Consider the following 22,442-nt stretch of genomic DNA (forward strand, 5'->3'; position numbering starts at 1 on the left):
CTGCATCACTTCACTAAAATCTTCATCCAGGTCAGTGTGTGATTTTAGCAATGCACTCAAGAAACAATGTGCGGTAAATTAAGTGTTGAGGCTAGGTGATGAGAACACGGGAACTCATCTATTTTCTCTCTTTTGTGTATATTTGAAAATTTGCATAGTAAGACTTCAACAAAATAGGATGTAAATATCAGAAGAACATCTGATTGTTGTTACATTGTGTAACAACATAAGGATGTAAATATCAGAAGAAACTAAAGTTAAAAGTATTCTGTTAAGAGGCACATGAAAAGATGTTCAACGTCGCTCCTCATCAGGGAAATACAAATCAAAACCACACTCAGATATCACCTCACGCCAGTCAGAGTGGCCAAAATGAACAAATCAGGAGACTACAGATGCTGGAGAGGATGTGGAGAAACGGGAACCCTCTTGCACTGTTGGTGGGAATGCAAATTGGTGCAGCCGCTCTGGAAAGCAGTGTGGAGGTTCCTCAGAAAATTAAAAATAGACCTACCCTGTGACCCAGCAATAGCACTGCTAGGAATTTACCCAAGGGATACAGGAGTAATGATGCATAGGGTCACTTGTACCCCAATGTTTATAGCAGCACTCTCAACAATAGCCAAATTATGGAAAGAGCCTAAATGTCCATCAACTGATGAATGGATAAAGAAATTGTGGTTTATATACACAATGGAATACTATGTGGCAATGAGAAAGAATGAAATATGGCCTTTTGTAGCAACGTGGATGGAACCGGAGAGTGTGATGCTAAGTGAAATAAGCCATACAGAGAAAGACAGATACCATATGGTTTCACTCTTATGTGGATCCTGAGAAACTTAACAGAAACCCATGGGGAAGGGGAAGGAAAAAAAAAAAAAAAAAAGAGGTTAGAGTGGGAGTGAGCCAAAGCGTAAGAGATTGTTAAAAACTGAGAACAAACTGAGGGTTGATGGGGGGTGGGAGGGAGGGGAGGGTGGGGAATGGGTATTGAGGAGGGCACCTTTTGGGATGAGCACTGGGTGTTGTATGGAAACCAATTTGACAATAAATTTCATATATTGAAAAAAAAAAAGTATTCTGTTAGGGAACAGGCTCAGGTACAGGGGGAAACTGAACAGAGGACAGTTGTTTTTCCCTTTCAACTTTTAGTACTTTTGGACTTAAGTATGTACATATGTTACTTTCATAAAAATACAAATTAAAAAAAGGAGTGCATCAAATTAAAGTCAACGCCTCCAAAAATTATCACTGAGTCATGGACACCCAATGTTTTTAATGTCATCAAATGACATCTACTGCGGGAACTTCACTCTACACAAAATATTTAATGCGTCTGATAAAAAGTATGTGTATATGTCTGCAAATACATGTATACATATGTATGTGTGCCTATATACACACACACATCTCCATAAAGTACAATTTTCCTGCATCTTTAAGTTTAAACCTAAAACATTTAAAACAAAACCAAAAAAACTCCTAAAAATTAAGCCTCCTAGAGATTGTCTAACCTCTTCTCTGGTAATGAGTAAGTACATTTGATCTTATAACCAAATATTTTCCATATATTTAGAGTCAGTGTAAGATCCAAGAATATAAAGTATCTAAACACTTTCGTTACGGGTACTTATAAACTCACTTGGTAAGTGATTGAGCTTTCTGCTGTAGGAAAGTATCTCTGTGTATTTTAATGGCTTGAAGACTTTTTCTGTCTAGAAGTTTGGCAGCTGCTGGTATTTTCTGGATCAAAAAATTATCAGGAAACCAAATAATATTAGCAGTTAGAGTGATGGCTGGTACCTGAAATAGTAAATGTAAGAGAGGGAAATCAATAAATTCAGGCTAACAGTAAGCTGTTTAATAGTCCTATAATACACAACGGGAAGACAACTTACAATCATTTATACATTATGACACAAATTATCTTACTGTGGCACAATTAAGGCATTCTAATATCTGATATGGGACATGAGAAAGTTTTATTCTGCCTAAATATTAAACACTTACACACTCTCATGGATATTCAGATAAAAATATGCAAAAAGCAAGCAGAAACTTCAATCTTCACCACTTTTACTTTTATTCTATATTAGTGAAAAAATAAAAGACCCAAGATGGCTGGATTCTCATGGTCACATATCACTTGATTTTACACACAAAGTTTTCAATTTTGAAATCAGGTGTGTCACATCATGGAAATAGCAAAGATGTAAAAAAAAAAAAAAATTTTTTTAATTTTTTTCCACTTCAATAATGAGAAGGAATGGCAAGAAGAGGAGAAGAACCAAAGAAAAAGAAAACAGCAGTGACAGTAATAGGAAGTTAATTTATAGGAAAAAATCTGGAAGAACTTCCACGAATAGGTATTTATATGATGTGGAATTATGCAGTACTTCCATTTACTATGTTACTTATTTCTGGAATGCTTGGTTTTTGGGTTTTAAAAAATGCTTATTTTCAGAGAGAGAGGGAGCATGAGGGATGGGCAGAGAGGAGAGAGAATCTCAAGCAGGCTCCACGCTGTGGGCACAGAGCCCAAAGTGGAGCCCAATGCAGGGCTCAAACTCACAAACCATGAGATGATGGCCTGAGCCAAAATCAAGAGTTGGACGCTCAACCCACCCAGGTGCTCTGGGAATGCTTGGTTTTTAAAAATTCTTATAGTATTATTTTTATAATTATTACAAAGTACTGTAAAAATTACTATTTTTATAATCAGGAATAAAATACATTTTAGAATATCCAATTTTATCCAAAATCTTTTTCACCTACTCAAGTTGAAAAAAAAGTTCCAAGTTCTTACCTTCTTACAAATGTCCAATAAAGATTTATAAAACTTTTTATCAATAGTCCGAAAAATTTGAAAATGCAGTACAAAGAGTCCACAAATTCCAACGTACTTGTCTCTCTGGTCAATTTCAGAAGGTTCTCCTTATAAAACAACAACATGTGAGAAAAATATACTTAATTCTACATTCAAGGAAATGCAACCTTTATCAACACAAATTTAAAAAATGCATTTTACATTACCAAGTTTGGCTTCTACATTTGCAAAAATTGAGCGAATACTATGTGCAAATTCTTCAGCAAAAGTGCTATTTTTTGACACAGATACTCCTCCATTGAGAGAATCAAACTGCTGTTCTATACAGGCCTAAATAGGAAACATTTAAAGGGAAATTTAAACTTTCAATAAGTTATTAAACAGACTTAAATATACACCGTGTGACAAACTTCTACATTCATCATTTTAATCTCAGTAACACTGAGGCTCAAGTTTTTACCTTAATGTCATCTAATAACTAAATCCTTTTGAGTGAAAAATATGTACTTATGTACTTAAGTACCTAGTTAGTGAAATACAACTGAACCACAAATCCAAAATTCTACATGAAGAGATATACACAGTGATGCTCAGTGACGTATGGAAGATGTATCTGATTAAGCACGGAAAACGTTTTATTATTTTACCATGCACTTTTAAGAGAATAGTGTATTTTTTCTGATGATTACTTTCCTAGCACTTTATTATAGCATGTATCAGAATGTCTCCTGGAAAAAGACTCAATGACAAAAAATCATCTTCTGAATCGAATATATCAGCTGTTAATTAGTATAAACAATAGTTGGGATCAATCTGTAAAATGTGTGATCCTCAGAATAGCATAATGTATAGATGTCAAATCACTATGTTGTATGCCTGAAACTAACATTATGTGTCAACTATATATCAATTTTTTATTGTCATTATGTAAAAATATGTTAAAAATAACCTTGAAGCAGATTTTAAATATAAATATATTGCAATTTCTAATAAATACTACCCAAAGCAATGCTATCCAATAGAACTTTCTGTGATCATAGAAATGTTCTACATTTCTATGCTGACAGGATAGCTAGTCACAGACTAATTGTGGCTATTTTTCCCTCAGCTTTATTAAGATATTATTGATATACAACATGTAAGTTTGAAGTGTCTGCCGCAATGATTAGATTATATATATGCAGCTGTTAAGCACGTGAAAGTGGTGGAGAAAGTGAAATTTTATTTCATTTTAATTAATTTAAACTTAAAATAGCTAGTAAATAGTAGGAAGCTACCTGGACTACACAGACCCAAATTATATTCCCTGAGCCTAGGAAGAATTAAACATTCGTTCATTCATTTATGGGAGAGAGAGTACAAGCAAGGGAGGGGCACAAAGAAAGGGAGACACAGCATCTAAAGCAGGCTCCAGGCTCCGAGCTGTCAGCTCAAAGCCCAACACAGGGCTTGAACCCATGAAGGCAGGATCATGACCTGTGCCGAAGTCGGACGCCTAACCTACTGAGCCATCCAGGCGTCCCTAAACACACCCAAATCTAGAGTTTAACAACAAACACTAAAGCAACTGCTTAGATCTTAATCCTTGAATAGTTTTATCCTTCTACATAATTAAAAAAAAAACAAAACCCTCACCCCAAATACAACTAGTACCATTAATTTTGTTTGCTACTAGGTACTGAAAGAATTACATTTAGTACACTGACAATGTTTTAAGCCAAACACTTCTAAAGAAAACATATTTCAGTGGTATGCTATCAAAGTGTCATACAGAGTTCTGAGCTGGATCAACTAATACAAGCCCATTTAGTATAGCCTGATAGAGCTGTCATACCTGAAATATCATTCCATCAAGTAACTGCCCTTCTAGCTTCAGCAAAAACTTTTCAAACGGCTTTAGCTTTTCTTCCTGAATTCCAAATTTTGAAGGATTGTGATGGACAGATTTCAGTAACCTTGTGGAAGATTAGGAGAAAGACCTTCAATTTTACTAATAATTCTTCAATTGAAAAATTTCCGAGAAATCAAAATTTTACATTTGTTTGATTGCTTGTTTGGCTCTACACATTTGAAAACCTGAACAAAAACAATGCTAAGATATTTAATTTTCGAATCATGCCTTTTTTATATCATCCTAAATTCAGGTGTCTGGTACTCTCTAGATACCAGATGAACTAAATAAAATCCCTGGACTTAAAGAAGTCTTAAGAATATACAATGAAATAAAACCAAGTTCAGGAAAACAACTGTCACTTGAACAGAACCCAAGAAAAAAATAACTCTGAGTTCTAAGGTAGTCAAATTAACATTCTAATATACTTTAAGTATTAGGATGCTTTATATAAGTATACCATACTCTCAAACAAGCCCATCTGAAATTTAAAAATGGTTACTGTATGTCAGAATGGCTAACATTAACAACTCAAGCAACAACAGATGTCAGCGAGGATGTGGAGAAAGAGGATCTCTTTTGCATTGTTGGTGGGAATGCAAGCTGGTACAACCACTCTGGAATGGAGGTTTCTCAAAAAAATTAAAAATAGAACTACCCTACGACCAGCAATTGCACTACTAGATATCTATCCAAAGGATACAGGTATGCAGTTTCGAAGGGGCACATGCACCCCAATGTTTATAGCAGCACTATCAACAATAGCCAAAGTCTGGAAAGAGCCCAAATGTCCTTCGACAGATGAATGGATAAAGATGTGGATAAAGATGTGGATAGAGTAGATGTATATGTATATATATATGTATGTATATACGTATATATATATGTATACACGTACATATACACGTATATATACATGTGTGTATATATATATGTATACACACACCCACACACACACACAATGGAGTATTACTCAGCAATCAAAAAGAATGAAATCTTGCCATTTGCAACTACATGGATGGAACTAGAGGGTATTATGCTAAGCAAAATTAGTCAGAGAAAGACAAATAGCATATGACTTCACTCATATGAGGACTTTAAGAGACAAAACAGATGAACATAAGGGAAGGGAAACAAAAATAATATAAAAACAGGGGAGACAAAACAGAAGAGACTCATAAATATGGAGAACAAACTGAGGGTTACTGGAGGGGTTATGGGAGGGGGGATGGGCTAAACGGGTAAGGGGAATTAAGGAATCTACTCCTGAAATCGTTGTTCCACCATATGCTAACTTGGATGTAAATTAAAAAGTAAATAAATTATTAATTAAAAAAATGGTTACTGTATTCATAGAAACATGTGACAGGAGATCCTTCTAAATATAGGTCTCTAGGTCTTTTAAAAGAGCTGCATCATTTACATTTGTTTCTTTTTTACTAACACGTTAACTATATAAAGAGAATATTTCAAACATTTAATTGGCTCACCTTTTGTACATAGTCCAGTGCTCTTTCAATGTGACATGATTATCAATAATTTCATCCAAGGTAAGCAAAACTGTTAGCAGCTCTCCCAAGTGCTCATACATAGTCTGTCAAAAAACCTTTAATGATTACCATTTAATCACTAGTTAGAAGTTAAGCTTCCTATGGATTTTTAAAGTTAAACACACTGGGCGAATTACTGAATTAAAGCAGTGGGTAAATCAGTTTATTAACGTACAGATGAAACTATTAATCCTCAGATGGAACAGTAAACCTTAGAGAAACGCTTTGCCCACTATTTCATCCTTAACTGGGATATTGCAGAATTATTTCACTCTCCAAAGAGACCACTTAGAGAATCTGCATTGGGCCACTACTGGGAAAAACTAAGAATTATACCGCTAGTGGGTCAATAATGCCTCATCAACTTCACAAATTAAAAAGAAGCAAAAAAAAATTTTTTTTCTGAAGAGTCTTGCTATAATTGTTGTACTCCCCCATCACACAAACTCCACAGTAAAATATAGTAAAAATTACAGTTTTACAGATCAAGTTAAATGACTTTTACCTGAAAATGAACTCCAGTTGTCTCTATAATTTTGGGTGCAATCCTGTAATAAAATAGCATCCAATTAAAAAAAAAAAACTTTTTTGTTTTTAAGAAAAACACATAGCAGAAGCTCTTGGACTTTTAACATGTATTTAGCTTTATTTCAGCTATAGTCACTACAATTTATGGGGCCACACTCCCACTTTTCTAAGAAGAGAACGAACATGTATACTGAGTCAGGGTTATCCTTGTCTATACCTAAACTCAACGGGTAGGGAAATGACCATATGTGACCCATGAATAACCCTAGCCTTTAAACCTGAAGGATCAAGTTTGGGATGGAGGTGGAGAAATAGTGAAACTGATATTCATTTCTTTCTCAACTATTAGAATTTTTCAATTCCCAACCCAGAATCTTCGTTATCTTACCCAAACTGGCATTTGGAAACTAGTCAGGTTTATTTCTGAGTTCTCATTCCTACTGAAAAACAATGCATACAAACAACATGCCAAAGTCAAAAGCCCCAGGATAATTCAAATTTTACTTCCTAGACATCTCCTACTCAACAGTAAATAATTTAAGACAGTATTTATACATCAAAGCACATACAGATATTCCACAGGATAGAATATTTTAAAAATTAAATTCAGAATACAAATAAATTTCATCTCTTTTGGACAGGGGCATGGTGGTGGGGAGTTCTCTTTGAATTACACATCAGATACTGCAGATGTGTAGTCACGCTCTCATGCTCTCATGCCCCCCTGCCCTGAGGACAGCTGCAGTGAGAGAACAGAACATAAAGTAAACACCTAACTGCAGAGAAAAACGTGAGAATGAGAAACAGTTAACACAGTCTTCCAGTTCACAGCAACAGTTAAGATGCATTCTGGTATACTAAGAACAACAATGAATGGACCTGGTGATCAAAAGAACAGCATCTCAATTGCTATGGAATCTTATAGAATTCCTCTGGGTCTCAGATGCTTCTCATAATTGAGAACCCTTTGTCATATACCTAAACAAAGTTCCTGTAAGATTATAATTAAATAGCAAATGGGAAAGTTTTTAAGTATAAAGAATTAATCAAATGTGAGATATTACTCTGTAGTACTAAGAACAGTAAGGGCTCTATGAAAATTTGATTATTCTTCTTGATTTAGAACAGTGGTTCTCAAACTTGCAAGATCAACTGAGTAAAACCAAAATCTTTTTCAGTGTAGATTCCCTGGCACCACTCCGCCAGATTCTGCAGTTGTAGAAACGTCCCATGTAATTCTAATAAGCCAGGAAACAATGTAAAGGAGAAATAATGGGAGAGAATTTGGTACAAGCTCTAATTCCATATTAGCCTTTTCTATATAATCGAATTTAAGTTTATTCTGTCAACATTCTTATTCAGAGAGATAACATCATTTACCATGGTAGAAATTGTCTTATTAACCTATGTATTATACACATCAAGTACTGTTCGAAACATCATGCATCTTCAAAAGATGCTGAAAAAATGAATGAAAGAATAAGTAAACAAATGAAAAATTATTTCGGGTAACTGGCTAGTTTTAGAAAAACATTCCCTGCATCTCTATTATAAATGCACAAATATTTACAAAATCCATTACTTGTTACTGATATAGAGGGCAGCCAACTGATGGACTACATTCATCACCACTTCATAGCACCTCGTCACAAAACAAGATAGTTCCTGAAATGACAAGTTGAGTATATGTTACATAGTTGCTTTTTAAATGTCACCATTTCTCTATTTTATGGTAACAATGGTAAACAAAAACAAAACAGTTTTCCAGTAAAATTTCCAGTTAACCTGCAGACAGACAATTCCAAACATCCTTCAAGTAAGCAGTCCTTAACCCTTCTCCTGCCTCCCAAAGTCATTTCTACTGCTTTGTCCCCACAGCATTTCATTCATACTTTTATTTTAAAGGTTATACTTTAGTTACTCATGTAATTCTTAAATGACAGAGACTGTCTTATTCCTTCTTTAAGTATCCACTGTCCAGCATGGTGACTAACCCTCAAGTGCTTCTCAATAAAGTTCTGTCCCGTGAAGTGAATAAAAAAATGAACACCTGAACGAAGAAGCTCAAGAGCTGGCAATTTAGGAAGTAGGACAATGAGGGAAAGGCTCTCCAGAAGTCACTCTGAAATAACTTCAAATGCTTATGACCCTTAACCTCATCTATAAACAGATTTGGTACACAGAAAGGGAAATACTACTGACTGCAGGCATATGTTTGTCATGAAAAAATTAATTTGCATCTACCATGTCCCATACCTTCTGAAAATTTCTTTTCAGAAGCTCTCAACGCTTAAACCTAAAAAAACAACTGGTATGCAAAAGTATTTAAAGCCTGATTAAATCTGTGGCTAAATTTTAAGTTCTACAAGGGCAGGAATTTCTGTTGGTTTTGTGCAATGCTGTATCCCCAGCACCAAGAACAGTTCCTAACATATGCTAGGGCTTATGAAACACTTGTTGAAGGTTTAAAATTTTAATTTTATGCAGCTGTCAATGATCCAAAAACAATTTTAAATGTTTGAAAACAAAAATAAATAATGCATTTCAATTTTACTTAAATAGCTCTAGTTTTAGGGGCGCCTATGTGGCTCAGTTAAGCGTCCAACTTTGGCTCAGGTCATGATCTCATGGTTCATGAGTTTGAGCCACGCGTCGGTCTCTGTGCTGACAGCTCAGAGCCTGGAGCCTGCTTCACATTCTGTGTCTCCCTCTCTCTCTGCCCCTCCCCCGCTTGCACTCTATCTCTCTCTCTCTCTCAAAAATAAACATTAAAAAAAATTTTTTTAAATAGCTCTAGTTTTACCTTTCTTATTAAACTTCTAAAAGTTCAATAAAAGCAAAGAACAGAAAATTCAGACGAATAGCACAAAATAAAAAAGGAAGAAACAAGTCTATTTAAATAATAGACTATTTAAATAAAATAGAATTAGCCAATTAAAAGACAGAGATCTTCAGATTTTCAGATCATGTAATAAAGCAAAATCCAGATACATGTGACTTTAAAGAATCACAACTCAAACATAACGATACTGAAAGGTTGAGAGAATCTAAAAAAATAAATCAAGAAAATGTTAACTAAAACAGAGCTGGGACAGTGATAATATCAGACAAAATAGAGTTTGTTAGTATATCAGAGCTATAGTTTATAACACATACTTATGCAATCATATATTACATATGTAATTATTATAGTTAAACAGGGTTACCACACAAAAGATTCAACTTACAAAGAATGATTAACAATTTTAAACTTGTATGCACCATACAGAATATCCTGAAAATAAGAAATGTGAAATTTGATAAAACTAGACAGAGAAACGGACACATTCACTGGGGACCCTGCAAATGACATTTCTTAGACTCCTGTCAGAAGGTTTCCCATTAGGTTCTGTCAACAGGTGGCACTAAAAGGACACTAGAGGGCAGGAAAAGGACATTCTTTCTATTTCTTGCTTTTTCTTTTTTTAAGTTATTTGAGAGAGAGCATGAGAGAGAATCCCAAGTAGGCTCCATGCTGAGCCCAACGAGAGACTCAATCTCACCACGATGAGATCGTGACCTGAGCCAAAATCAAGAGCTGGATGCTTAACCAACTGAGCCACCCCAGCGCCCCTACTTCTTGCTGATTTTATCAATAAAACCCAGACAAGAGCAGTCCACCCCATCAACGGCAGTTTGCTCCAGCCTTCAGCTTCTTTCAGCACTACAGAACCAACCCCATGTTGCTGTCTCAGAGGTACCAGCCCACCAGGCAGCGCTGGTTCCTTCATAGATATGAGCACTAACTCCACAGGGCTCCTGCTCCAAACTCCCAGATTCTGGCAACCCCAACCCTTTCCCTTTTTTCCCTTGATGCAGAGGTGGTATCTGCTTTCTCTGGATGACCTATCTTCTTTTCACTTTTTTAAATGCACTTTCAAGTTACTCAACATACAGGGTAGTGCTGGCTTCAGGAGTAGAACCCATCATCTCTTACATATGACACCCTGTGCTCATTCCAACAAGTGCCCTCCTTAATGCCCATCACCCACTTAACTCCTCACCCCCAGCAACCCTCGGTATGTTCTCCGTATTTAAGAGTCCCTTATGGTTTGCCTCCCTGTTTTTATCTTATTTTTCTTTCCCTTCCTCTATGTTCATCTGTTGTGTTTCTTAAATTCCACATGAGTGAAATCATGTATCTGTCTTTCTTATTTTGCTTAGCATAATACACTCTAGTTCCATCCACATTGCTACAAATGGCAAGATGTCATTCTTTCTCACCTTCTTTTCTTTCAGCCCTCCAACTTTTATTTATTTTTAATGTTTATTATTTTTGAGAGAGACAGAGACAGAGAGCAAGCAGGGGAGGGGCACAGAGAGAGGGAGACACAGAATCCGAAGCAGGCTCCAGGCTCTGAGCTGTCAGCACAGAGCCCAATGCGGGGCTCGAACTCACCAACCACGAGATCATGACCTGAGCCGAAGTCAGACGCTCAACCGACTGAGACACCCAAGGACCCCAAAGTTTAAATTATTTTAAAAGGCATGGTGACAAATTGTCCACAAATGAAATTATGAAAGAAAGAAACAAACTTACTTTGATACCTGATTTCCATAAAATGCTATGAAAATCTTTCAGGAATTATGACCTCTTAACTATAATTCAATACCAACTAAGTGTCTTACTCTCACAGTACACGTTCTTAGCATTTGAACTCTTTTTTGAGTGTAATCTACCCAAACTTTAAGAAAAAAAAGAAAAAAACAGCAAAAAGTCAAAACTAGTTACCTGTAAAAATGAAATAAATCTTCCCATTTGAATTTGGCAATCACCTTCCACCATGCTGGAATCTGTAGCTTTAAAGGGCAACATAAAGAGTCATATTTCAATTTTTTAGTTTAAACTTAGTCAAGACCCAAAAAGAAAAATAAATACAACTTTTATTAGTATATCTTCTAAACTGCATACTATTGAAAACAGAATGTTTATACTGAAAAGAAAAATGAGACAATCATTAATGATTCAGTTAAAACAATCATCTGTTTCACTATTTAGTGAATTCAAGGAAAATCCTTATCTAGCCACGGTGCTTTGTAAGTTATAAAAATATCACAAATAGATTTTAGAGAATTTGCTGCTGCTTCATCACTCAGGCTTTTTCCATCTGCTTATGAAAACAAATAAACCAACAAAAAATCTGAATATTTCTTTTCTCACATTAATACATTATATAATCATGGTAGTCCTAGAATTGTCAACTTTTTGTTCATTTCAATGTCAAAAAGGCATTATGACATTACGATGTAAAATTTTAAAACTTACCTCCTTCTCCATAAAACAAGAGACCATTATAAAATTTAGTTTCAGCCTGTTTAAAAAAAAATAAAATAATTTTAAAGGTTGCTATTTTGTTTTTAAATTCCTAGGCTCTCTTAGTTATCCATATTTAATAATAATCAGAGGACTACATCACATACAAATTCACTTAAATTCAAAAACTGCTTACAAAACAGGTAAATTCAATTTATCTTTAGACTACCAAAGATATCATTAATACTCAAAGTTATCTCTTAATTTCTTTACCCTTGCCTTTGTCTTTTCTAACCATTCTAATTGTCCCACATCCTCCCACTAGTTCATGAGAAGAGAAAGCAACCGCATGGTATCAAAAGGGTACAGAAAAAAAGAGGAAGTTTACCAACTTCTACCAGAGTTTTAATGACCCATGGGTAAGGTAATACAAAGCATATTAAAAATCCAAAGCTTTTTTTTTTTTTTTTTTAAATCAGTTATATCTTGGGATGCCTGGCTGGATCAGTCAGTAGAGCATGCAACTCTTAATCTCAGGGTGGTGACTTCAAGCCCCATGCTGGGCATGGAGCTCACTTTAAAAAAAAAAAAAAAAAAAAAAGGCTAAAAAGTCAATTATATCTAGAAAGCTAGTATATGTGGCAGATAACACAGACTCTGAAGGTATGCAGACCCAGACTCAAACAGTTACCACTAGTAAAATGTTAGGCAAGTGACATCCTCTTTAAGCTCATCTGTTTCCTCATCTATTCCTCATACTATCTGCCTTTCATTCTACGTATGAACAGGATTCCTATGGTGTCTGGTCCACAGAAAGCACACTCAGTGAATGGTAATCACTATTATTAGTATTACTTTAAATAAACAATTCATTCAACATGCAATAAATCTTTATATACACTGTATATGTAAGCACATATTTGCTTTTATATCATGTTTTTAACATCTTAAGAGTACAAATAATTACCTCATACTTTAATTTCTTGATTTCACAACAAAGTGCAGCATAAACAGTAATGACTTTGTTCAAGACCTAGTTTCATGTGTAAAAACATAAAAAATATAAGTTATAGCAGATAACTAAACATTTCAAAAAAATAAGATTTTTAGGTTTAGAAATCTGTACCTTGTTTTCAGTCTTTATGAGTTCCAAAAGGGAAGACTGTTCATAAGGCAAAAGCTATAGTAACAGAGGGAAAGAACATTTCTTTTTAATTTGAAAAAAATCACTGAAATTTTGAATACACAAATTGAGTCTAGCCCTATCTATTCTATTCAAACTTGCGTTGAACCCTGTACTTAGCACTAACACCACACTAGATCAGGAGTGACTGCTAAGGGGCATAGGATTTCTTTTGAGGGTGTTGAAAATGCTCTAAAATTGAGTCTAGTGATACCTGCAGGATTCTGTGAATACACTAAAAAAACAAAGAATTATACGATATGTGAATTCCAAAAATTGTGAGATGTGTGAATTTCAAGAAAACTATTACTGAAAAAGTCAATATGTAACTGAGGGCAGTGTCTAGTACATAACAAATGCTAAGTAAATGTTAATTATTAAGTGGTAACCGATTACAGTTTCAAAGATAAAACAAGACAGAATGATCTGAAAATGGAACAGAGCAGGAATGCCTTATTTTGTGCATTAAGAAATTACTCCCAAATTAAATTCTACTAAAACTAGTATTACACTATATGTTAAGTAACTGGAATTTAAATAAAAAACTTAAAAAATAAACCAAAAAAGCCAGTACTCCCACATTAAGATCCTCTAAATAGCATAAGGGGAAATGATGGAAATCTTCTATATTTTCATTAGAGTTACATGGATATGGATGTTTGACAAAATTCACCGAACAGTATATTGTAAATCTATGTATTTCACTGCACATAAAATAATCTCAATAAGGAAAAAATAAAGCTTGAATATTTTATTCCAACCCTCTTCATTTTCTTGGTGAAAAACAAAGGCTACCTCAAAGAGGTTTGTGTCATTCATTTAAAAAAAAAAACGAAAAAAACCAACTGCATGGCTTAGAGATGAAGAAATTAACAATTTTTCCTCCAAGTTTCAGTTCTCTAGATTCCAAATAAAAACATACAGTTGAACTCTGAACAACACAGGTTTGAATTGTGTGAGTCCACTTACATGTGGATTCATTTTTTTATAAACACAGTACAGTACTGTCAATGTATTTTTCGTCATGATTTTCTTAATAACATTTTCTTTTCTCCAGCTTATTGTAAGAATATAATACATAATTCGTGTCAAAATATGTGTCAGATAAAATATGTGTCAATGAACTGTTTATGTTATTGGTAAGGCTTCTGGTCCACAGGAGGTGAAGTTTGGTGAGTCAAAAGTTATATGCAGATTTTCAATGACATGGGAAGTCAGTGCCCTTAACCCCCACATCGTTCAAGGGCCAACTGTATATTCCATTTTTTAAAATTATGTTTTCAAGATATAGTATGTCCTGAAAATACACACATAAATTAAAAATAAAACAAAATCAAACCTTTAATGCTATTGGATCAAGATTGAAATCCCAAACATCACCAATTGAATCATCCAATGCATCCTCAATTCTTCTCAGTTGAGATGTATATTCCTCAAGAAATTTCCCGTAATTCTTAAGTTGAACTTCAGCATGAATTTCTAAATTTAAATTTTAAAATAGTATGTAAGAAGTACAAGTAATGAATTACAGGACATTTACTTCAAATAATCTCAAAAGTCACAGCAAAGTACTTACTAAGCATTTTTAAATGTATTACTTTGGAATGTCTGGACGTCTTGAAAATAAAGTTTCAAAATTAAACAATAATTCAGCTTTTCATCTTTTCCAAATAGTAATTTTAAAAGCTGTGCATGTTATACAGTAATACCACATTTAAACTACAACTTTAAAGTACTATGAAAAATTTATTGTCCTATTTACCCCATAAATAATGTGAATAATGCCTTCAATAGCTCAACATCTTGATCCTATATTTTAGTCATAACTTTTTTGCAAAAAAAAATAAATAAAGACCTGTATCAGGCGCAAAAATCTCTGTTGTCATAGAAGCAAAATTTAAAAAGGTAATTTTTAATTCTCTAGACTGTAAACTACCGTCTAAAAATACATCCAGGGGTGCCTAGGTGGCTCAGTCGGTTAAGCATTCAACTTCGGCTCAGGTCACAATCTCACAGTTCGTGTGCTCGAGCCCCACAAGGGGCTCTGTGCGGACAGCTCGGAGCCTGAGGCCTGCTTCAGATTCTGTGTCTTCATCTCTCCGCCCCTTCCCCGCTCACACTCTGTCTCTCTCAAAAATAAACATGAAAAAAAATTTTTAAATACATCTAAATATTTTTAAAAACGGTTTTAGACCTGCTCTATCATGTTATTTCTGTAACGCCCAAAATTCACCAAGATATTTTAATGACTTCACTGTCATAATAGAGTTGGAAAAGCCAAATGAAGAACACTGAGTATAGAATATAGTGGTAATATTTACATAATTTACACAATAGATGACTCTAAGGGGTCAGTGGAATCAACTGGACAATAAAAGTATGTCTAGTCATCAAAATTAATACTAAAAGGAGATATTCTATCTTATACATAAGAATTAATTACTTATTCCAAAGACAGCAAATCCAATTCAGTTTCTTTTATTGATGTGAATAACTATTCAGTCGTTGTCTTCTAAAAAAAAAAAAAACTAAAATTTTTCTCTCAAATTAGCAATGCAAAGTAACTCTAAGATAAATTATGTTCTAAGGATAAAGACCTAGCTCTTCAATCTCCCTTATTTTGCAACTAATGCTCAGAGCCTGAGATCTAGATCAGGAGGATCAGTTCCATTCAGTGAGGCTCCTATCTCACTGCAGGAGTAACCTAGGCAATTTTAAATTTTTTTTTTTTTTTTAACGTTTATTTATTTTTAAGACAGAGAGAGACAGAGCATGAACGGGGGAGGGTCACAGAGAGAAGGAGACACAGAATCCAAAACAGGCTCCAGGCTCTGAGCTGTCAGCACAGAGCCCAACGCGGGGCTCGAACTCATGGACCGCGAGATCATGACCTGAGCCGAAGTCGGACGCTTAACCGACTGAGCCACCCAGGCGCCCCAACCTAGGCAATTTTAAAAGACGATCTAGATATGACTCATAAATTTAAAAACTGTGAGAGATTCTTGAAATCCCAAATACATGCCTAATTCTCAATTACATGCATTTAACCAGCAAATGAGTTCTTCATGACAATGCCAGAAAAGCATGGTGGCAGTTAGTCTGGGAATTCACAAAGCAATGGGCAGCTGATAACCTGCAAGAACATTAAAGCTCCTTGCTGATAAAATAATCAATAGTTGTAAAATTAGTACAAAGTTATGATAAAAAGATTTGAAGAAATCCAGGGCGATTCCTCAAGAGTAAAATCCAAAAACGTATTTACATGCTCATCTCAACATTCTTTGTGTAATCTCTGCAGCCCTAATACTTTATACAGTTCCTAGGATGCAGAAAATGTCTGTTGACTGAATCCGATCATCCTACTCTCAGTTGAACCATTTTCAAACCTAGCAATATATTTTCATTACAGTTTTTTGAAGATACTAGAGTAAGGGACCTCTGTCCATAAAACCTCATACGTGACAAGGCGCAGTTCACTTTATAACAGTAAATACAAAATCCTCTCCACAAAAAAAGTTGAAGGACTCTGTCATTACCACCAAGATTTTTTTTTTATGCTGCATAAGAGCTCCTAACTTATGGAATGTTTTATGACAAACTGCAAACCATTTATGAATTGAGCTCATGCTTCTTACTTAATTACATGTAAGTTGGTACACATGATTTTTTTTTCTTTGTAAAGTTAGGCAGGGTTCACGTGTAATTTTTAAAAATTACATTCACCTTTTGGGAAAACTGCATTAAGAAACAAATTCACAAGCGGGAGGTCTCAATCCCTCGTATCACTTAAACAGATTAACAGCACTACAGGTAAGAAGCATTACCAATTTGAATTAATCTTAAGTAGAGTTTGACTAAAATAATTATTTGGTCTCTACCTTTGGTTTTGGGGGTTGGACTTTCAAGTTAGAAACGAAACGACTCGATTTTATGAAATATAAGTTGCTTAATTTTTGCAACCTTTCTAGGTGCAACGGAAGCTACAGAACATCTCTGAAAAACGCTACTTGTAAATAAAAGGCACGGAAGGAGGTAAACTGGCACTCGCTCGTTTATTTTTTCCGCGTGAAGAGTGCTTTTCCGCTGTCTTCTACGCTGTAAGAACATGCAGAAAAAATCCTCAAACTTCCAAAAGTTGATTGGAAGAAAAGTAGAAAAACAGGAAAGCGAAAACAGGAACCCGGACCTCACTCAGCCCGTTCTAGAACTGCACACTCCGCACATGTGGCGAAAGCCCCGAGAGGCCACAGGCAGGGCCAGCCTCGGCTCCCCGGGCTGCTGGGCCTCCCTGGACGCACCCCGCCCGACCCTGGGTAGCGGAGAGGGGACGCCTGCTACCCCGGGCACCACGGGCTCCTCGGGAGAGCCACCGCCCCGGACGCTGAGCCCTGACCCGGCCGGCCTGACCCACCGCCGCTGGAGCCCCAACCCCGAAAGCAACGCCCGAGGGCGCGTCCCTCTCACACTTCAAGGGGCAGCAAGTGTCCCGAACTGGACGGCTGCGCGGCGACCACGACGCAGAGCCCTCCCGCAGGAGCGCCGCCGGTGGGGGGCTGAGGCGGGCCGGCGAGCATCCACCCGCAGCCCTTGCCCTGCCGCTCCCTTACTCTGTGAGCCGTCGTCAACGCGGTCGAACTCCCAGTCTGGGGACAGAGTCTCCACCGCCATCACCCCGGCGCCTCCCACAGTCACAGCCCCAACCAGACTGGGCGACCGAGGCAGCCTCACCCGGGCGGCTGTCGAGGCACGTGACTTCCGGCCCCGGCCCCGGCCCCGCCCCCGCTCGCGAGGGCAGGCCCGGCTCAAGGCCCTATGGGCCGCGGGGGCTGCTGGGAAAGCGAGTCGTCCGCGGCGGCCGGAGGCGGCCGCTGCGGCGGCGGTGCTCGAGGCGTCCTGCGATCGGGACTTGGTCCTCACCGCCGTTCGCTTCACATCCGAAGACACATCGGTGCCTTTGACTTCTCCCTGGTGTCTCCAGGTCATTTTTAATACCTGGGGAGTTGCTCCATCAGTCTAGCCTAAGAAGGGCAAAATTGACGCACTAGTGGCTTAACAGGAGGGCGTGGTCCTCGAGGATGTCGCTGTCCAGGTGCTTCTCACAAGAAGCACAAATTGCCAATGCCCTCCCTGTCCACCCCCACCCCCCCATCAGAGTTTTTGCCGCTCTTCTCTTGCAAGTCCTGTGCTGATTGATCTTGAGAAGAAAAAACGGTGTGTGAGAGGAGTTACTTCGCGAACACCCCAGGGAGGCATTTTACTACTCTGCTTACCTTGCTCTAACCTATCCCGCGTCCCCTCTTCTTAAATAGGCGAGGGGGGGGGGGGGGCGGGGGAGGACAAGAAGCACTATTTAAATGTGTTCCAAAATGCTGACTAACTGGGCTTTTCCGCAAATAGAGATCTGTGTTACCCTGTAATTCTACAGGTATACAGATATTTACACAGCAGTGTTCATTGCTGCATGGTTTTTAATATATATTAACAGGAAATGATCTTAATGCCCATCAATAGAGAATAATTACATAAAGTTTAATATATACATATTACGAAATACTAGACAGCTGTTTTTAAAACTGAAATACATTTTTTTTAACGTTTATTTATTTTTGAGACAGAGAGAGACAGAGCATGAACAGGGGAGGGGCAGAGAGAGAGGGAGACACAGAATCTGAAACAGGCTCCAGGCTCTGAGCAGTCAGCGACGGGGGCTCGAACTCAGGACAGTGAGATCATGACGTGAGATCATGACCTGAGCCGAAGTCAGATGCTTAACCGACCAAGCCACCCAGGCGCCCCAAAACTGAAATACATTTATGGAGACATGAGAAACTGACAGAAGGCAGTTGCCGAATAATGTCGACTTGTGGTTACCTTTATACTTTTATGTAAACACGTTTGTGCATGTGTGCATGTAAATGCATAGAAAGAGAACTCAAATTACCTTAAACAAGACAGAGGCCAACTGGAAAAGAGTATGTGTTGGTGATTTGAAAAGTGGATTTTCGAGCTTTGTTATTATCTCTTTATGTATTTTTTTTTAATTTTTAACAATGAAAGCTTATTAAAGTCTTCTGTAATCTTAAAAAGGACCAAAAATAACTAAATTAATCAAAGCAGGTAAAAGGTATCTGGAAGAGCATTCCCTGAGACCGGTAGATCTGCAGTAGGTCAAGTATTTGAATGTCCACTCAGTACCAGGCACCATGCTATATACAGAGATTGTTATGGAAAAAAAAAAAAAGGCAAGAAAGGTGGAACCCACCCAGATGATGCTTGTAGTCTTAGTGGGCATTTTAGAAAAGAAAAGAAACAAACTTGAAAATAACAGTAACATCAGTGCCTATTGGCTGGCAATTTTTTTTTCCTTTAAAAAATGTTTACTTATTTATTTTGAGAGAGGGAAAGAGAGAGTGAGACAGCGGGTAGGGGCAGAGAGAGATGAAGAGTGAGAATTCTATGAAGGCTCTGCGCTGCTAACCCCGGGGTTGAACTCACCGGAAACTCAGCTGACTGAACCACCCAGATGCCCCCATCCTTTTTCCTACTACTTTCTGCATGATCATGACTTCAACTTGCTATACTCTTCACATTTGTATTAATCACTGTAATTAATCTCCCCATAGCTGATTGTGATACATTGAAATTACAGGTCAGAGCAATTTGAATATGCAAATTCACTAATCTATTAAAGTTAATAAATCAGAGGCAAGAGGCAGTGTCATGCTATAATGAACACAGTTTCTACAGGCAAATTGTGTAGGTCCAAATCTCTGTCACTTAACTAGTCATGTGATTTGGGGTCAAGTAATTTAACCTCTGCCTCAATGTCCTCATTTTTAAAATGGGAATGATATGAACAGACACTTTTCCAAAGAGGACATCCAGATGGCTAACAGACACATGAAAAGATGCTCAACATCACTCATCATCAACGACATACAAACCAAAACCCCCCAAAATTAAATACAGCTACCCTATGACCCAGCAATTGCACTACTAGGTATTTATCCAAAGGATACAATAAAATGCTGCTTTGAAGGGGCACGTGTACCCCAATGTTTATAGCAGTGCTATTGACAATAGCCAAATTATGGAAAGAGTCCATATATCCATTGGCTGATGAATGAATAAAGATGTGCTATGTATCTACAATGGAATATTACTCAGTAATCAAACAGAATGAATTCTTGCCATTTGCAACAATGTGGATAGAACTAGAATGTAGTTTTGCTAAGTGAAATAAGAGAAAGAAATATCATATGATTTCACTCATATGTAGAATTTAAGAAACCAAACAGCTGAACATAGGGGAAGGAAAGCAAAAATAAGATAAAAACAGAGGCAAACCATAAGAGACTCTTAAATACAGAGAATAAACTGAGGGTTGTTGGAGGGGTGTGGGGCGGGGGAGGGGGGTTGGCTAAATACGCGATGGGCATTAAGGAGGGCACTTGTTGAGATGAGCACTGGATGTTATATGTAAGTGAGGAACCACTAAATTCTACTCCTGAAACCATTATTACACTATATGTTAAATAGGATTTAACTTACTTGGATTTTTCCTTTTTACAAAAAAAAAAAAAAGTTCTCTCATTTATTTTGAGAAAGAGAGGGAGTGAAGAAGGTCTCTCTTTTATTTTTTAAATAAAATTTTAAAAAATTAAAAAAATAAAATGGGAATGATAATAGTAAATACATCTTAGGATTGTTATGAGGACTAATTTAGTTTATACATGAAAGAAACAGAACAATGCCAACTGTATACAGTAAAAGTGTTTGCTATTTTGAATCATTATAACCTTATTTTTTAAAGAAATCTTACTGCCTCTCTTGATCTGACATACATTTAAATAAAATTCCAGGGCGTAGAATTGTATTAGTTAGATATGAAATATAAAGCACATTCCCTATAAACTGAAATGTACTGTTGAAAGTTATTTATTACAGCAGATGTCTTACATTTTTCAGGCCTCGTCTACAGAAGGCAAATATTCATCTTGAGGAATTAAATGTCCTTGTTTCTACTTTTCTTTGTTCTTAACAGTACTGCCTGAAAGGCAAGCTTGGAAACAGAAGGGAAAATGTTTTTATAGAGACAGCATGGTACTATTTGAAGAGCTTCAAAGAACTTTAGAACAGCTGCCCACAGAAGGTGCTTGCAGGAGTTCCTGCCTTGAACACTTATACCCACAACTTAAGTACCAGTTTATTCCATACCAAAACACTTTTTACATATTATAGAGCTATGGTCTTGGTGAGCTTGTTTCCTAGTATACATTTAAAGCATGTTTCCAACAATAGAAAGTCGATGGTAATGATTCACTAGAGACATTTCACATAATAATGCGTCGCAGAGACCTATGTGTACCTGTCAAAAAGATTCCTAGTGTGTTAATTCATATATTTCTTCCCAAAAGAATCATTCACCTGGACAATTATTGTAGACCTGTGACAGATCTTCTCTTTCCATCGTCCATACTGTTCTCCAAGTGAAGTTTCTCAAAACCTACCTGATCAGGTGATGTGCCACTTTAAATCCTTCAGCAGATTCCCATGGCCCTCGGTTCGGAATTATCACTTCATAGTATGGAACACAAGACTTCTTCAAATCTGCCCTTTGATTATTCTCTAAATTTTCTGCCTCAACTACTCCCTAATTTACACCCACTCTGCTCTGCTGAGATGCCAAACCATGTGCAGTTTTTCAAACAGGTCCTGCTACTTACAGTATACGTAAAGGACTCAAAATGCTTCTTGGCACATTGTAAATGCAAACTAAGTGGTGCGATGCTCTTTACTACCACTCCTGATCCCTGCTTTACTCTTTTTTCCCCCTAATAGTTACAAATATCTTCTTCTTCTCATTGAAGGAATACTCAGCAAGTGGTAGGCCATATGCTAGGCCATAAAACAAGTCTCAATGCAATTCAATGGACTGAAATTTTATGGTTATATTCTCTGACTGCAATGGAATTATATTAGAAATCAATAACAAAAAAAAAATCTCAACGTATCTGGAAAATCCCCAATGAGCACAAATCTCTAGGGCATTGTGCCGAATGAAGAAAATCTACAAAGTTGTACAGTATGTGATTCCATTTATTTGACAGCCTTGAAAAGATAAAACTACAGTGATTGAGAACAGAGCAGAGATTATCAGTGTTAAG

At 36.7% G+C, this 22,442-nt stretch overlaps 1 protein-coding gene across 3 annotated transcripts in view; it reads right to left on the minus strand.

Moving 5' to 3' along the window:
* Nucleotides 1–18,026, minus strand: part of WASHC4 (WASH complex subunit 4) — a 59,837-nt gene extending 41,811 nt beyond the window's left edge. For all 3 annotated transcript variants that reach the window (XM_053894713.1, XM_019446656.2, XM_019446655.2), the window contains exons 1-13: nt 17,883–18,026; nt 14,615–14,754; nt 13,219–13,272; nt 13,060–13,125; nt 12,105–12,150; nt 11,571–11,638; nt 8,382–8,464; nt 6,777–6,819; nt 6,212–6,315; nt 4,665–4,785; nt 3,037–3,160; nt 2,810–2,937; nt 1,646–1,806 (exon numbers count right to left, since the gene is read on the minus strand). In XM_053894713.1, coding sequence (XP_053750688.1) covers nt 1,646–1,806; nt 2,810–2,937; nt 3,037–3,160; nt 4,665–4,785; nt 6,212–6,315; nt 6,777–6,819; nt 8,382–8,464; nt 11,571–11,638; nt 12,105–12,150; nt 13,060–13,125; nt 13,219–13,272; nt 14,615–14,754; nt 17,883–17,943 — 1,199 coding nt within the window. In that variant the 5' untranslated portion in view covers nt 17,944–18,026. The remainder of the gene's footprint in view (nt 1–1,645; nt 1,807–2,809; nt 2,938–3,036; nt 3,161–4,664; nt 4,786–6,211; nt 6,316–6,776; nt 6,820–8,381; nt 8,465–11,570; nt 11,639–12,104; nt 12,151–13,059; nt 13,126–13,218; nt 13,273–14,614; nt 14,755–17,882) is intronic.
* Nucleotides 18,027–22,442: the final 4,416 nt, after the last annotated feature.

The sequence above is a fragment of the Panthera pardus genome, unplaced genomic scaffold, assembly GCF_024362965.1.
Source record: "Panthera pardus isolate Hobbes unplaced genomic scaffold, ASM2436296v1 HiC_scaffold_6, whole genome shotgun sequence".
Taxonomy (NCBI): domain Eukaryota; kingdom Metazoa; phylum Chordata; class Mammalia; order Carnivora; family Felidae; genus Panthera; species Panthera pardus.